The 18133-nt window shown below is 46.3% G+C and overlaps 1 protein-coding gene across 8 annotated transcripts in view; it reads right to left on the bottom strand.

The window, feature by feature from the left end:
- Positions 1-18133, bottom strand: part of LOC127586331 (neuronal PAS domain-containing protein 3-like) — a 399247-nt gene that overhangs the window by 252808 nt on the left and 128306 nt on the right. For 5 of the 8 annotated variants that reach the window (XM_052044191.1, XM_052044185.1, XM_052044190.1 and 2 more), the window contains exons 2-3: positions 14565-14750; positions 1679-1923 (exon numbers count right to left, since the gene is read on the bottom strand). In XM_052044191.1, coding sequence (XP_051900151.1) covers positions 1679-1923; positions 14565-14665 — 346 coding nt within the window. In that variant the 5' untranslated portion in view covers positions 14666-14750. Of the gene's footprint in view, positions 1-1678; positions 1924-14564; positions 14751-16631; positions 16769-18133 lie in introns of those variants that run through there. The other 3 variants (XM_052044193.1, XM_052044194.1, XM_052044189.1) reach the window with 2 other exon arrangements.

Here is an 18133-nt window from a genome sequence, read left to right as displayed (position 1 = left end):
GACAAGTGTTGGGCAACCTCACCCCAACCCCAAATTGTCCTCTCACCCTTGTGTTTTTGTGTCTAACTCCCATCATTAACCTATCAATTTCCTCAAAACCTAAGGAAATTCAGCATGTCCCCGATAACCCTCCTGGATCATCGGCTTGGTATGGCAACTGCTCTGCCCAAGACCACAAGAAATGTAGAGAGTTGTGAATGCAGCCCAGTCCATCAGGCAAACCAGCCTGCCCTCCGTTGACTCTGTCTACACTTCCCGCTGCCTCGGGAAAGCAGCCAACATAATTAAGGATCCCTGCCACCCTGGTCATTCTCTCTTCTCCTTTCTTCCATCAGGCAGAAGATACAAAAGCTTGAGAACATGTACCACCAAGCTCAAGGACAGTTCCTATCCCATTGTTACCTCTTGAATGGACCTCTTATACGCTGAAGATGAACTCTTGACCTCTCAATCTACCTCACCATCACCCTTGCACTTTATTTCTCTACCTGCACTGCACTTTCTCTGTAACTTAACACCATATCCTGCCTTTTTTTTTGTACTACCTCAATGCACTAATGTATGGAATGATCTGTCTGGATGGCACAAAAACAAAAGCTTTTCACTGTATCTTGGTACATGTGACAATAATAAACCAATTACCAATTCATCGGTCTCATCAACAGCTTATCCCCATAGCAACCCTGTCCTCACCCTATCTGAGATGTTCCCTTTATTCTATTCATTCCTTCCTGCCATCATTCCAACTTATTTTCTCTCTTTCTCAATTATGAGCAAGGGTCCTTGACTTGTTTCTATCTCCACAGATGCCGCCTGCCCTGCTGAGTGCTTCTAGCACTTTCTGCTTTACTTTCAGGACCTGAAAAAATTAGAGACAGGCTGGGAAGGAGTGATGTCAGGAAGCACTTCCTCGAAGATATGATTATTTAAGTTTCACCCTTGTGAACCTGACACACATTACGTGGTCACTGCCTGGACCCAGAGGTGAAATTAAGCCAGTATCATCTGGTATGATGTACCCCTTAGACTGTGCCTGACACCATGTGTGGAATGTAACCATACCAGAAAGAAATTTAAGTTACTTTCACCTGAATCCCATCTGGATCATAATTCATATCAATTGCAGTCCATACTCATTCTTCATCCAGCAATGACAATCATGTAATTCTCCTCAGTTACAAACCCCCACCCAAGCAAAAAACAGCAAAGTCTATCCACAAGATTTTTAATTAATTAAGAAGACCCCTTGGTGATACCTGGACAGATGTCGAGGAATTTCTTCTCTTCGATGATCGAGGATTTTGAGAATTCTCGACCATAGTGAATGAACTGTCACAATATACATTCAAGATTGACATGGGTAAAGCAACATACAAGATGCTGGAGGAACTCAGCGGGTCAGGCAGCATCTGTAGAGGGAAATGGACAGTCGACGTTTCAGGTCGAAACCCTTTGCCCATTTCCATGCAGATTACAGCATCTGCATTCTCTTGCACCTGACACAGATAGTTATTAGGACAACAAGAAATTCAAAGGATTTGTGCATTGGGCAGGGAAGTTGAGGTGAGACCAACGATAACATCAGCCATGGTCTTATAGAATGACAAAGCAGGCCCAAGAGACTGACTCCTGCTCTTCTGGACTGTCCAATATAGGCCTCTTCTACACATCACCTTACCTTTTACAGAGATGTTAGGTGGGGGCCCCTCGATCCGTAGGTTCCAAGGGGGGTCCCCCAGGTTGGCGAAGTCTCTCATGCGGAGATAGCTGATGGTCAGCCGGATGATGGAAGCCTTGTCAAGTTGGCTCGTGATGGCTCCCGGTAACGGGAGCATCTTCGCCAACTCATAAAACTCAAAGTTCTCCTTGCCTCGTCGGAATCGGGCAGCATTGCGAGACTTCTCTTTCCGTAGGGCCTGCAGGCTAGAAAGAGAAACGAAACCTAGATGAGTATTCACCGATTGCTTATCTTCCTTGTGCTCAAAGTCATGCAAGTCAGTTAATTGCCTTTCAAAGATTGGATTAATTTATTGTAGAGTTATAGAGTTATACACACGGAAATAGGACTTTGGCCCAGCTTGTTAGTCATAGAGTAATACAGCACAGAAACAGGCCCTTCGGCCCAACTGGTCCATGCCGACCAAGGTATCCATCTAAGCTTGTCCCGTTTGCCTGCATTTGGTCCATATCCCTCTAAACCTTTCTTATCCAAGTACCTCTCCAAATGTCTTTTAAATGTTGTATTTGTACCTGCCTTTAACCACTACCTCTGGCAGCTCGTTCAATATACCCACCAACCTCTGTGCTCCTCAGGTCCCCTTTAAATCCTTCCCCTCTCCCCTTAAACGTATGCCCTCCAGTTTTCCCAATCCTGGGAAAAAAGCTGTGACCATCCACCTAACCTATGCCCCTCATGATGTTATAAACCTATTCCAGCCTATCCAGTCTCTCTTATTAACTCAAGCCCTCCAATCCTTGTGAATATTTTCTGAACTTCCTCAAGCTTAATGAACACTGTCCCATCAAACATTCCCAGGGCAGGGCCAGCATAGGTTAGATACAGAAAAAAAGCTCCCTCTACACTCTCCCATCAAACACTCCCTGGGTGTGGACAGCATGGATCATGCACAGAGTAAAGCTCTCTCTACTCCGTCCCACTAAATATTCAGAAGCATCAAACACACAGTTTGGGAAGTTATTCAGTCCTATACTCTGGAAGTTCACAGTTTGGTTTGACCATTTGCCTGAATATCCATGAGTTAGTGTGGATCCCAGTTAGTGTGACTGGGTTGGTTAGCTATCGGAACCTTCTTAGAGGAACAGCGTTGATACCCATTGCCTCAGCTCACAGATTGAGGGATAGGTGCTTGGGAGCATTGCAGAGCACTGCCGGTGTTCTGTCGAGAAAGAGCTGAGCCTCTCCTAGTGAAACTCTCCAGCTTGTCACACATCTAACCCTGGACGAAAGACTGGGCACGTTTACTGCAGGAGGTGGAAGATGAAGGGGGCTGATGTTTGGCGTGGTTTGGGGCTGGGGATTGGAAATTGAAGACAAATGGGTGAAAATGTCCCAAGGCCAATGGCTCTGAGCCACTGACAGGCTGAAGAGGAATTCTTATTTGGAAAAGGAGAGCATTGGACCCTGCCAGAAAGAGACATAAACCACTACAATATTTACACAGCTGCAAGGGAAAGAGAGAAAGGAAAAATAGCTACTAACTGGAATGTGTAAAGCCTGCCGAGCTCGCTGCTTCTGGCATGTCACACCAAGAAGAAAGCATGCGAGACTGCTCTGGCAGCAAGCACTCAACGTCATTTGAACAAACGTGGAGCCATCCCAGAGAAGCCCAACATCACGTCTTCGAACAGCGGCCAGACCGAGTGTACACGGGAAACTACAACGTATCTTAACATGTTATGAGAATTAAAAAACTTAGATAATCGGGTTATAAATTTCCAAGATTTATACGTCATGTAATAGACCCAGCAGGCAGTATCAGCAGAGGAAGATTACAATCACTAATGCATAATGGACATTTTATTGACCTTAAGGATATACCCGTAAGCCAGTAGAATGTTATATGGACAGAAAGGTTATACCCATTAACATATAGTGGGATGATAATAGAGTCATACAGCACGGAAACAGGCCCTTTGGCTCAACTCGTCCATGCAGACCAAGGTTCCCATCTAAGCCAGTCCCATTTGCCCGCATTTGGCCCATATCTCTCTAAACCTTTCCTATCCACGTATCTGCCCAAGTGTTTTTTAAATGTTGTTATTGTACCTGCTTCAACTACTTTCTCTGGCAGCTTGTTCCATATACCCACCACCCTCTGTGTAAAGAAGTTGCCCCTCAGGTCCCTTTTAAATCTTTCCCCTCTCACCGTAAACCTATGCCCTCTAGGTTTTGATTGCCTTTCCCTGGATCAAGGACTGTGCGTATTCACCCTTTCTGTGCCCTTCATGATTTTATACACCTCTATAAGGTTGCTCCTCAATATGCCCCAAGGAATAAAGACCTAGCCTGCCCAACCTCTCCCTATAAATCAGGCAACGTTGTATAGACAGGAGGAATATAGAAGTAGCAATAGAATGGATATTATATATATTACAGAGATGTACCTAGTAAAACATAACGGTATATTGCACAGACAGGAGGGATTTTCCCACTAAGACACAGTGGACTATTCTACTAACATGGGAACTAAATGCAGTAAAGTGCAATATTGTTCATACACATTCATACCCATTAAATATGTTATAATATAGACAGAAGGGGTACATCTAATAACATACAGTGGAATATTATGCACAGGATTATTCCCAGTAAAATAAAGTGGGCTATTGTACAGACAGGAAGGTTACACCTGGCAACAGACTGTGCAAGAAACGGGGGGGTTATTGTTTATACAGGAGGATTATATTCAATAATACACATTGGGATTATTGTATTCACAGGTTTGTACCCAGTAACACACGGGTGGGTGTTGTACAGACAGCAGGTTATACTTGGTAACATATGGAGGAATATCATATCAACATGATGGTTATGTGCAGAATTGCTAAGTGGAATATTGTGTGGACAAGAACATTCACTAACACACATTGAGATATTGTATACACTGGAAAGTCAGGCCCAATAAAACATAATAGGATATTGTAAACACCCAGTAAAAGGATGTGTGGTATGCATGCTGTATGACAGTCTGGGTGGTACGGTGGCACAGCGAGTAGAACCGCTGCATCACAGCACCAGTGACCTGGGTTCGGTCCTGACCTTGGGTGCTGTCTGTGTGGAGCTTGCACGCTCTCCCCGTGGCTGCATGGGTTTCCCCCAGGTGCTCTGGTTTCCTCCCACATCTCAAAGACGTGCGGGTTGGTGGGTTAACTGGCCGCTGTAAGTTGTCCCCAGTGTGTAGGTGAGTGGTAGAATCTGGGGAGAGTTGATGGTAATGCAGGGAAAATTAAAAAGTGGGATTAATGTGGAATTACTGTACATGGGTGGCTGATAGTCTGTGCAGACAGTGGGCTGAAGGGCCTGTTTCTGTGCTGTATCCTTCTATAACTGTATACACAGGAACTATATGCAGTGATGTAGAGTGGGACATTGAACAGGCAACAAACAAGGAATATTCTACGAACATGCTGTGGGCAGAAAGATTATCCCCAGTAGTGTGCAGTGGGCTAATGCACAGATAGGAGGCTTTAACCCAGTAACACAGAGTGGATATTGTTGGCACTGTAGAGTTATACATGGTGGGATATTGTACAGACGGGAGGATTACACCCTGTAAAACGCAGTGTGGTGCGGTAGATAGAAGGATTACACCCAGTAACACACAGTGGGATATTGTATCGACACAGAGGTTACATGCAGCAATGTAGAGTGGGATATTGTGTAGACAGGAGGTTTATACCCACTAATACAGATTAGAACATTGTATAGCCAGGAGGGTTACACTCACTAACACACACAGTAGATCTTGTAGGAACTGTAGGGTACACCCAATAACATACAGTGGAATTTTAAATGGACAGCTGGACTATACCTATTAACACATAGTGGGTATTGTACGGACAGGATTATGCCTATTTACATGCAGTGAGATGTTGTACAGACAGGAGGATTACACCCAGAGTATTGTATAGACTGGAGGATTATGCTTATTAAAATACAGTGAATATTGTATTGGTACAAGGCTTATTTGGTGTAACGTGGCATGGGATATTGTATCAATGGAAGAGTTCTTCCAATTAACCAGCTGTGGAATATTATGTAAAAGTACAGCTACACCCACGGTGAGATATTGTGTACAGGAGGGTTATACTCAGTAACACACAGTGGGATATTTTATTGGTGGGTTAGTTATACACAGTGACACACAGTAGGATGTTGCGCACAGGAGGGTGGGATGTTGTGTACAGGAGGGTTGTACCCTGTAACATACAGTAGATAGCAGTTCCCAAGATGGTCTCAGAATCCAGTTCAATGCATGAAATGGAATGCTACACAGGATGTAATATCATCCCAGTTGATCCCAATGCAGAAACTATGTTCAATGTAAGATGTCTCAAACCCAATCGATCATCTAGAGTGAAGCGATACAATCTAGAAACGGCCACTATCTCATTCGATTCCAGGAGAAACTGGTCTTCAGTTGCCCGAATGCTGGATAAAGCAGCATTATGCAATTGAATTTCTATGAAGGTGTAACATCTAACATAGCAAGTGGTTTCCACCATTCAACAACTTTCTCATTTAAAGCCTGAGGCATAATTAAATATAGAGCAGTACTATTAAACTCAATATAACACACAGCCACAGGAGGGGAGATTGTTGCAGGTGAGCAAAAGTTCATCAAAGAGTTAACTTATAGGGAGGATCTTACAGATGTAGAGACAGGCCAAGAGGTTTCGGGAGGGAATTTCAAAGTAGCTGAAATGGTAGAATGATTAAGATCAGGGTAGCAATTAGAAGTGAGAGGCAGAATTGAAGAGGTGTTGTAGGGCTAGAGGAGGTTACAGAGGTACAATAGCTGTGAGGACATGGAGGGATTTGAACAGGAGGCTGGGAATTTTAATGGTTGGTTACCAGCCAATGAAATCTGGGATGGTGGGTGAATGGGATGGCAGGAGGAAGGTCCAAAGAAGTCAAGAGGCCACCAAGACCTTGAAGTCTCTGCAAAGTCCTCCAAACTGATTACATGGACATGTCAACCAATGTCAGTGTTCACTCCCAGGCCAATATCTCCAGTATGGAAGCCCTTGTTACACACAGTTGCCAATGTTGGGTGGGTCAAGTCGCCTGCGTGCCTGGCACCTGATTCCCGAAACAGACACTCTATTCCAAGCTTTGTCAGGGGAAGAGGTTCCCAGACAGAAAGAGGAAGGGATTCAAGGATGTGCTCGACACCTCTTTGAAAAAATTGCAACTTCCCCACTAACTCAGAATCAGGTTTATTATCCATGATATATGTCATAAAATTTGTTGTTTTGTGGCAGCAGTACAGTGCAAGACAAAAATTACTATAAGTTACAAAAATAAATACATTTTTAAGAAAAACAACGAGGTAGTGTCCATGGCTTCATGGACTGTTCAGAAATCTAATGGCGGAGGGAAAGAAGCTGTTCCTGAAACATTGGGTGTGGGTCTTCAAGCGCCTGTACCTCCTCCCCAATGGTAGTAACGTGAAGAGGGCATGTCCCGGATGGTGAGGGTCCTTAATGATGGACGCCACCTTCTTGAGGCACCGCCTCTTGAAGAGGGGGATGATTGTGCTCATGACGGAGCTGGCTGAGTCTACAGATTTCTTCAGGACTCCTGGAAACCTCTGGCCCAAGGCCACTCGAAGCAAGGAAGGAGCATCTGGGATAGTATTGAGAAGCTTGAAGCCATGAAACAGGAGCAAACCGAGGCCCTGCATCAGCAGTTGAAGGAGTGCACCACCTCACAAACTGCCCAGCAGCCCACCACCACCTGCCCCATCTCTGAAGGTCACCTGTTCCCACTTTGGCCTCAGAACCAGAAAACCAGAGTGAAAGCAAGTCATCCTGGACACCAAGGAAATGCCCAAAGAAGACAGGGTTGGGGTCTATCATAGCTAAGGGGTGCTCAGTCTCACGTGAAGAGTCAGAGAACAAAACCTCATCCTCTCCCTATTCTACATAAACACTGCCCGAGACTGCTGGGGAATGTCAGCTCTGTCTTCTGATATTTCACATTACCAGTAGATTACCATATCATATAAATTCCTTGCACCAAACTTAAACCCAATTGGCTGGAGTGGCTACTTAGAACACAACAAGTCCCCGATCTTCCATGTTTTGATGTCAGCAGCTTAAAGTATTTGAGTGAATGTTTCCATTAACTGAACAGAGATTAATATCCGATCTGGAGGCACTGCATCTATTCCCTGCAGATGAATAGACTTTAGTTACATTTAGCTGTAATTCCAGTTTGATGAATATCATTGCCCCTTCCCCCAACGCGCCCACCCCTAATTACAAAACAGCCACCTTCTCCTCGAGATGTTCGAAATCTGTGCAATTCGTCAGACCGTCTGCTAAAAATAACCTTGGCTCGCAGATCGTGGGGGGGGGGGGAACGACAGATCTGACACTGGGTGTGGGTCTGAGGCAAAACATCAGGGTCTTAGGTGCAGTAGGAAACGGTACAGTTATTCAGTTAGCCTCAGTACCACTGGGACAGTGAGGGGGCACACAGACAGGGGCAGACTGCAAGTGTTTACACTCCCAGCCATTTCCTGCAAATAACAGCACTGATCCCCTGTACTGATTCATACTCAGAGACTCCTCGAGATATTGATACACTCCCAGGTTAGACCTGACAAATACGTATATACAAGTTCCCACAGTGTTCCGGTAAGTATAGACATGCTCCAAGGGACCCCTGTAAATACAGTCACACTTCCAGAGTCCACTTTAAATATAGACCCAATTCCAGGGAACCCCTGTAAATACAGGCATACTACCAAAGATGCCTGTAAACACAGTTACGCTCCTAAAGTCAAGTTTAAATGCTTACACAACCCCACAGAACCCCTGTAAATACAGACATGCTCCAAGGGACCCCTGTAAATACAGTCACACTCTCAGTCCCCTTTAACTACAGACACAATCCCATGGAAACCCTGTAATTACAGACACACTCCTAGAGACCCCTGTAAATAGAGACATACTCCTGCAAAGAACCCTGTAAAAACTGACATACTCCCACATAACCCCTGTAAATACAGACACACTCCCAGAGACCCCTATAAATAGTGAAACACTCCCACGGAATCCCTATAAAGACAGACTCATAGAAAGACAGAGAGGTAAAGTCATACAGCACGGAAACAGGCCCTTCGGCCCAACGGGTCCATGCCAACCAAGATGCCCCATCCAAGCTAGTCCCCTTTGCCAGCGTTTGGCCCATAACCTTCTAAACTTTTCCTATCCATGTACTGTCCAACTGTCATTTAAAAGTTGTAAATGTACCTGCCTCAACCACTTCCTCTGGCAGCTCATTTCACATACGTACCACTCTTTGTGTAAAAACATTGCCCCACAATCACACAATAACTCATTCCCACAGAAGCCCTGTAAATACTAACACACACCCGGAGACCCTTATAAATCGTGAAACACTCCCACGCAATCCCTATAAATACAGACCCAATCCTACAGAACTCTTGTAAATACTGACACGCTCCCAGCTATAAATACAAACACACTCCTAGGGAACCCTTGTAAATGCAAACTCATTCATACTGAACCCCTTTGAATATGGATATACTCCTAGGATCTACTGTTACTATTGACACCCTTTCAGTTAGCGCATTATGAACATTGATAACACTGAGTTTTCCACACATTCGGTATTGCAGAGTATAATGTCCTGAGAGTTCTTCATTGAGATACCAAAGTCACAACCATCTTTGTCAGGGCTCACTGCACAGAGGGTGGGAACATTGTTATGGTAGAAGAGAGTGGGAGCTTTCATTTCCTTCTGCTGCTGCCTTCAGATGGAGGACTGCACAAGAAATATGAGCAGGAGTTAGCCATTCGGCCCCTCAATGCTGTTCTGCTATTCACAAGGACACGAGAAAATAGGAGCAGGAGTTGGCCATCTGACCCTTCAAGCCTGCCCCACCATTCAATATGATCTTGACTGATCTATGCTGGCCTCAAGTCCTCTTCTGTGCCATTTCTTTATACCCCTCTATTCTTCGATCTATCAAATACTTACCCACCTCCACTTTAAATACTTCTGATGATCCACCATCTGCCCGGGCAGAGAATTCCAGAGATTCACCACCATGCGTGATGAAACTTCTACATACCTCAGCTTTAAATGACCTGCCCCTTATCTTGTCAGTATGTCCTCTGGGTCGTGAATCTCCCACTAGTGAAAACATCCGAACGTCTACTCTGTTGAGCCACCTTAGGTTCTTAAATGTTTGAATAACCATCCCTCATTCTTGTAGACTCCAAGGAACGTGGGCCCAAACTATTCAATAAGATCATAGTTGACCTGATCTTGACCTTGTCCACTTTCCTGCCTGTTTCCCACAACTACAGGCCAAAACCCTGTCCATTTTGGTCTTGAGTAACTCCGTCTCCACTGCTCTCTGGGAGAGAGAATTTAAGAGCCTCATCTTTTTAAATGGGTGACCCCCTTATCCTAAAACTATGCCTCCCCCCAGTTCTAGATACCCTGACAAGGGGAACCCTCCATCCTCCCAGCATCCTCCTTGTCAATCCCCCTCAGAACCTTAAACATTTCAACAAGATCATTCTTATTTGTCTAAATTCCAATAAGTATTGGCCCAGTCTGCTTAACTGTTCCTCTGAGTGCAACCCCTTTTATCCCAGGAATCAATCTCTGCAATGCGCTGGGTGCAAGTCTATCTGTCCTTAAAGAAGGAGGCTAAAACTGGTACACAATTCCAGCTGCAGTCTCACTGCAGATGTGGTAAGTTTACAATTTTCCAGGAACAAGTTAAATAAGGTGGTACATAGGTTCGAAGAGTGATACAGCACAAAAGCAGGCCCTTCGGCCCAACTCGTCCATGCCAGCCAAACTAGTCCTATTTACCTGCACTTTGTCCCTCTACATCTTTCCTATCCATGTACCTGTCCAAATGTTTTTTAAACATTGTAATTGTTCCTGCCTCTACAGCTTCCTCTGGCAGCTTGTTCCACATCCCCTCAACCCTCTGGGTGAAAAAGTTGTCCCTCAGGTCCATTGTAAATCTTTCCCCTCTCACCTTAAATCTATGATCTCCAGTTTTCGACTCCCCTACCCTGGGAGAAAGATCATGACCATCCTTCTTATCTAGGCCCCTCCTGGTTCAGCAGGTAGAGCTGCTGCTCCACAGCTCCAGTGACCTGGGTTCGATCCTGACCTCGGGGACTGTCTGTGTGGAGTTTGCACGTTCTCCCTCTAGATCACAAGATCACAAGACAAGGGAGCAGAAGTAGGCCATTCAGCCCATCGAGTCTGCTCCAAAGAAAAGGGGAAAAAGAAAAAAGAAATGAGAAGGGGGGGGTGAAGTCTGCTCCATGAGCAAAAAAAAACTATTCTAACCCCAATTTCCAGCCTTATCCCCATATCCCTTGATACCTTGACTAATTAGATATCTATCTATCTCCTCCTTAAACACCTCCAATGATCTGGCCTCCACTGCTGTACGTGGCAAGGAATTCCACAAATTCACTGCCCTCTGGCTAAAGAAATTTCTCCTCATCTCTGTTTTAAACCTGTACCCTCTAATTCTAAGATTGTGCCCTCTGGTCCTGGACTCACCCACCAAGGGAAACAGCTTGGCCACATCTACTCTGTCCAGTCCTTTCAACATTTTAAATGTTTCTATGAGGTCCCCTCTCATTCTTCTGTACTCCAGTGAGTACAGTCCAAGAGCCGACAAATGCTCATCATATGTAAGCCCTTTCATTCCGGGAATCATCCTCGTAAATCTCCTCTGAACCCTCTCCAACATCAGCACATCCTTCCTAAGATATGGGGCCCAAAGCTGTACACAGTATTCCAAATGAGGCCTCACTAGTGCCCCGTAGAGCCTCATCAACACTTCCTTACTTTTATACACTATGCCTCTCTAAATGAATAGCCATGTGTGAGTTTCCTCTGGGTGCTCCAGTTTCCTCCCACATCCCAAAGATGTGCTGGTAGGGTAATTGGCTGCTGTAAGTTACCCCGAGTGTAGAAAAGCAGCAAAAAGAATCAAAGAGGAGTTGGTGGGCGTGTGTGGGGGAATAAGTCACAGGCATTCTGGAAAATAAGGAGAGGAGGGATGGCACAGATGGGAACAATGGGATTGTTTCCTTGGGGGCTGGCATGGACCAGATGGGCCTAGTGGCCTCCACTTATATCGAACATTCATCCAGAGTAAATTAGAACAATTCTGTGCAGAATCTTAAGATGCTTGAGGGGATTTAGAAAGAGAATCTGTCGTCAAGCTGCATAAAGAGAAGGTGGAGGAAAGCTTGATTGAAGAGGTAGCTTTTATGGAAAGAGAGATGGAGGGAGGGAGAGGGGATGGAGAGAGTGGGGAGAAAGGGAGAGGGGGAGGGGAGGTGGGGAGCGAGGAGGAGGGGAGAGGGCAGGAGAGTGGGGGAGGAAAAGAAAGGAGAGGGAGAGGGAGAGGGAGGGGGAGGGGGAGAGGAGGAAGAGGGAAAGGGGGAGAGGGGCAGAGGGGGAGAGTGGGAGAGGGGGAGAGTGGGAGAGGGAGGAGAGGGAGGAGGGGAGAGAGGGGGAGAGGGGGAGAGGGGGAGGGGGGGGAGGGAGAGAGGGAGAGAGAGAGTGGGAGAGGGGAAGAGGGGGAGAGGGGGGAGAGGGAGGAGGGGAGAGAGGGAGGAGGGGAGAGGGAGGGGAGAGAGGGAGAGAGGGGGAGGGAGGGAGAGAGGGGGAGGGGGAGAGGGGGAGAGGGGGAGAGGGGGAGAGGGAGAGGGAGAAGGGGATATTTAGAGATGGATTTCCAGAGCTTAAGGACCAAGACAGCAGTGCTGAAAGGATGCAAATTGTGGGTTCTCAAGAGACCAGCACTGGAGGGCTGTTGGGCTGGAGGGGTTTACCAAGAAAGTGAGGGATGAGGCCGTGGAGGGATTTGGAAATGAAGATGAGAATTTTAAATTTTAGCCCTTGCCAGACTGAGAGCAAAGGACTGATTGGTGAAGACTTCCTGTGAGTCAAGATAGAGGCTTTTAGACGAGTTCAGATTTCCAGAGAATAGAACAAGGGAGGCAGGGTTGGAAAGCATTGCAATAATTTCAGGAGATAATAAATGCACAGCTGAGGACTTCCACAAATGATGAAATGGGGCAGAGTCAAAGATAAAATAAATGTTAACAACTTCATAGACTTTTAAAACTTTATTTATACAACACGGTAACAGGCCCTTCCTGCCCAACGAGTCCACACCGCCCATTTTAAACCCACATTAACCTACTTGTATGTCTTTAAAATGTGGGAGGAAACCGGAGCACCTGGAGGAAACCCACACAGACACAGGGGGAACCTACAAACTCCTTACAGACAGCGACGGGAATCGAACCCCGATCACTGGCGCTGTAATAGCGTCGTGCTAACCACTACACTACCGTGACACAGAAGGCATTCACCTTTTCATTCCCCTTGTATCTTATTCTCACATCTCCATCTACTTCCCTTTGGTTCCTTTCACCACTAACCCACACCAAGGGGAATTAACAGCGGCCAATTAACCCACCGACCCGCATGTCTTTGGGATGTGGGAGGAATCCGGAGAACCCGGGGTAGACCCACACGGTCACAGAGAGGAAATGCAAACTCCACACAGACAGCACCGAAGGACAGGATCAAACCCGGGTCACTGGGATTGTGGTGCTGTTTCCATCAATCCCATTCTCCTGCTCTTTCCCCACAGCCCTTGCAAATTATTCTCTCTCTGAAGAAATTATCCATTTCTCTCATGAAGGTCCTGATTGATTCTTCTTCCTCCATCCCTACAGGCAGCGAATTCCAAATAATCTCTGAGACGATTCCTCACATCAACAACCCATCCACCACCTTCCCATGCCCCTGCATCTTTTGCTCAAAATTTTAAATCTGTTTCACCTGGTCCTTGAACAATATGTTAATGAAAATCACTTCTCTCTTTTACCCTTTCTAAGGCCATCATAATCCTGTCCATCTCTATCAAACCCTCCCTTGCTCCAAGGTCAACAACCCCAGCTTCTTCGGTCTAATCTTGGAGATGAAAGCCCTCACCCCCAGAACTGTTCCAATAAATCTTTTTTGCACCTCTTCTCCCCAGGACCTCCACATCCGTCCTGAAGTGTGGTGACCAGAACTGGGGTCGATACATGGGTTGAAGCCTAACCAATGTTTTCTCTTTCCTACACCAGGGCTGATTTACTGCAGCCAATTATCCTACCAGCACGTCTTTGGAACTTAGAAGGGAACTGGAGCACTCAGGGGAAATCCATGTCACAAGGAGAATGTACAAATTCCATGCAGACAGCACCAGAGGTCAGAATTGAACTTGGGTCTCTGCAGTCCATGCCTCTGTTTATGAATTTATCATCCCATATCTCTTACTAACCACTCTGTTAACATGTACTGCCACTTTCAAAGCAAATCCTTCTGTTCCTGCCCATCTTTCCACTGTACCATTTAGTCTACACTACCAGTCCTTATTCTTGCTGTCAAATTGTATCACATCACACTTAACCTTCACTGTGTCCTCCACAGGATGTTAACAAGCTTCCTAAAGTTAGGAGACGCAGAGAGTTCAACATAAGTGACACCTTAACATCCACTTATCTTAGCCCAACTTCCTGTTGTAACGTTATGGTTACCAACGGTTTGATCTTTGGAACTTAAACTATTTAAGGATTTGGCCTTCAGCAGGCAAGATGTTTGATGATCAATGAAGTGGTTGTGGTTGGAGAAAGAAAGTCCATCCCGTCCTCACCACCCTCCTCCCGCCAACGCGCCCCCATCCCGAGAAAGCAGCATAAAGAGTTGTATGGTCAACTTGGAGCCACACAAGTCTTACCAAGGGACAGGTTGGTTCTTTACGAGCAGTCCTTGAAGGAAGTCCCACTCTACGCTAACACATTTCAGTTCATTGTTGTATTGGGTTGCCATCTTTAACATTCAGCCACCTTCCCAGAGTCACCTGGCTTTACAGCATCCCTACAGGGTTTTTGATTGGCTGGCTTCTTGAGATTTCCTTGACCTCCTAAAAAGAGGGGTGAGAGAAGAAAATGAAGTTGGATTTGACACAATATCGTGCTTATTACATAGTCCCGCTGTATAGTCTACCACTAAGCAGGTTATTGACCATAATAGCTTTGGTAAAGTGGGTCAGAATCTCAGGATCATTGCTCTGGATGGCTAATGTCACACGAGCCAGGAAGATCCCAGCCATAATCTTCGTTCTGTGGTGAGTTAGTTTATCTTGGAAGTCATGTTTGATTGGTCTCCTCTAGATTAGGGGTCAGCAGGAAGTTGGGGAAGGTGAGTGTTGTGGAAGGATGCAAAGCAAAGATCTTTGTGGAATATCATCCCTTCTCTCAATTGGAGAACTGGCTCCTGGAAAAAAACACTTCAGTAGAGCCCAGGCTCGCTTCTGTGGGTCCTCACAGGCTAATTGCTGCCATTGACATCCAAACAATCATTGGCTAGTTGGGCAAATTATTGGCAAGCACCTAATGCCTTCGGCAGAGGGAATTCAAAGTCACGGGTCCACTGAAAAGAGCCAGATGCACGTAAATCGGGACTTGAAGAGGAAGTAGAGGTTCAGCGGAAGACCAAGGAGGACCTATTGCTTTAGAATTAAACCAGATAGGCGTTGCCTATAAATGTCCCACTGTGGCTGACTGGCTGAAGCAAAGCATTGTGGCCTGTGGTTGTCATGGAAACAGCTGTAGACTAGTTAATGCCATGACCCCCACTGACTAGATGGAATGGATCAAGAAGTTGCCTTAATTAAAGAACAATGTAGATGGATAAACACCATCAGCACTCCCACCTTAGAGGAAATTAAACAGTCTGCCTCAGTGTGCTGTCGGTGCTAGCTGGGTCTCTGGTCCAGTTTTGTGAAGTTTTCTAAATTGGTAAATAACACAGTAAGAACCCAAGTTTCTGAAATAAAAGGTCATCTTTACCCAATTTATTTCTGTGCCTCATATCTTGGATGTATCCAACACTGACATTTCTGAATTTTCCACTGCATTAACATTGGAACCTTGCCTTGAACCCACTCCCTAACCCTGCTGGGGAGAGGAGGGAGAAGTGTGGGACAGAGAGAGAGACAGAGAGAGACAGACAGACAGACAGACAGACAGACAGACAGAGAGAGGGACAGAGAGAGAAAGAGAAAGACAGAGAGAGGGGGGTGAGAGGGGGAGAGGTGGGGAGAGAGGTGGAGGGGGGAGGGGGAGGAGGGAGAGAGAGAGAGAGGGGAGAGAGGGGGAGAGGGGGGAGAGAGGGGAAGAGGGGGGAGAGGGGGGAGAGGGGGGAGGGGGGAGAGGGGGAGAGAAAGGGGAGAGGGGGAGAGAGACAGAGAGAGAATATAGCAATAGAGCAATGGAGGGTCAAGAGAGTGAAAAAGGGAAAGAGGAGAGAGAGAGAAAAGAACAAAAAAGATAAAGAGAGAAAGTTGTAGAAGAGAATGAGCGAATGAAAGAAAGAGAAAACTAAGCGTGACGCTATTACAGCGCCAGCAATCGGAGTTCAGTTCCCGCCACTGCCTGTAAGGAGTTTGTACGTTCTCCCCGTGACCGCGTGGCTTTCCTCTGGGTGCTCTGGTTTCCTCCCACATTCCAAAGACGTACAGGTTAGTAGGTTAACACAGGTGTAATTGGGTGGCATGGGCTCGTTGGGCCTGTTACCGTGCTGGATAAATAAAGTTTAAAGTTTAAATAAAACGAGAGGGAAAGGGAAGAGTGAAAGGAGAGAGAGAGAGAGAGAGAGAGAGAGAGAGAGAGAGAGAAATGAAAGCAAGAAAAGGGAGAGAAAGAAGGAAAAAAAGAGAAATAGAGAGAGGCGAGTGGAACACAGTGGCACGGCTGGTAAAGCCGCTGCCTCACAGCGCCAGAGACCCGGGTTCAATCCTCACCTCGGGCATCGTCTGTGTGGAGTTTGCACGTTTCCCCTCTCACTGCGTGGGTTTCCTGGGTGCTCCGGTTTCCTCCCACATCCCAAAGACGTGTGGATTGGTGGGTAAATTGGCCGCTGTAAATTGCCCCTAGTGTGTAGGTGAGTGGTGAATCTGGGGGTGGGGGGGGGGAGGCTGATGGGAATGTGGGGAGAATAAAAATGGGATTAGTGTAAATGGGTGGCTGGTGGGCAGCAAAGACTCGATGGGCCAAAGGGCCTGGTTATCTCTCTTTGACTCAATGACAGAGAAGAGGGGAAAGAAAAGGAGGGAGGGGGAGGGAGAAAATGTTAAAGAGTGAAAGACCACCTCAGCTCCTCCCAAAAAACAGATGGATGAGGTCAATCTGCTGCTGCTCCCTCACCAGAGAGGACACACCATTTATCCACAGCAGGTTCTCAGTAAGAAACAATGAGCTAGACGAGAAGTGAGCTGGTGGTGGTGCTTGTACATGGGGGAAGGAACATTGGCGGTGATGAACAGGAGGCTCCTGCTGTCATTCAGCTGGCGCCCAGAGGACTTTTATATTCCCCGAGGGACAACCTCTTGGGAGAGTCCAGTGTAATAATTAGTGAGTTCGTTTAGCAGTACACTCATTCCACACTATGTATTTTGTACAGCCTCAAATACACATCATAGGTTCCCCACCAGAGTGTGGTCACCTGAGCAACAGAGCAGTCGATCAGTGGGGCCCACTCTTGCTTCTGAGTCAGAGATCCCGCTCTCAGAGACCTGAGCACAGAAAGCCGGCAACTCCACAATGCAATACTGAGCGAGTGCTTCCCTGTTAGAACTGACACCTTTCGTAAAGGAAATTAAACCAGGGACTGGGCTTGCCCCCTCAGATGTAGAGCAGGGGAGTGCGCTGGAGACTATGAATGGATTGGATATGTTTAAACACTTGCTTACATGTGTGGAGCTCCCTTTCCCAGTCCAGAAACATGGACAGTCTCAATCTTTACTGGGTAGAAGTAGGTTGAATGGACATAGTTTTACGAATTATATCTTCTCTAATCTAGTGTCAAGTCTGAGCTGGTAACACTGTGAACCGAGCCTCACTGAACTGACGCTGCAGGCAACTATCAGGCAACTCATCTATAATATCATAGGACCTGAAAATCCAATTACTCCAAACAGCTAATCATGCCACGGTATCAGTCAGGAAAGGCACTCACCTCTGCGCCCTCCCTCGCTCGAGGCACAGGAGACTCTGCTGAGCATCAGACAACACGTGACACCAAACACCCTAGCACTACCCTGGGGCCCAGGAGCTAAAGCTGCTGTGGATCATCAAGGGAGGAAAATTATGGGATAAACTGGGGGGTACACTGGTTACGTTAGCAAACTAGCACCCAGAGTTCTGACTGACTAATCAGAGACAGATCCCATCAAGTAATTAAGTAAATCTGGAACTAATGAACAAAAAGGATGATAACTATAACCATGCAACTGATGGATTGTTG

The sequence above is a fragment of the Pristis pectinata genome, chromosome 35, assembly GCF_009764475.1.
Source record: "Pristis pectinata isolate sPriPec2 chromosome 35, sPriPec2.1.pri, whole genome shotgun sequence".
Lineage (NCBI taxonomy): Eukaryota > Metazoa > Chordata > Chondrichthyes > Rhinopristiformes > Pristidae > Pristis > Pristis pectinata.
Note: the sequence above shows the minus strand (reverse complement) of the source record. Positions and strands in the feature narration are given on the sequence as shown.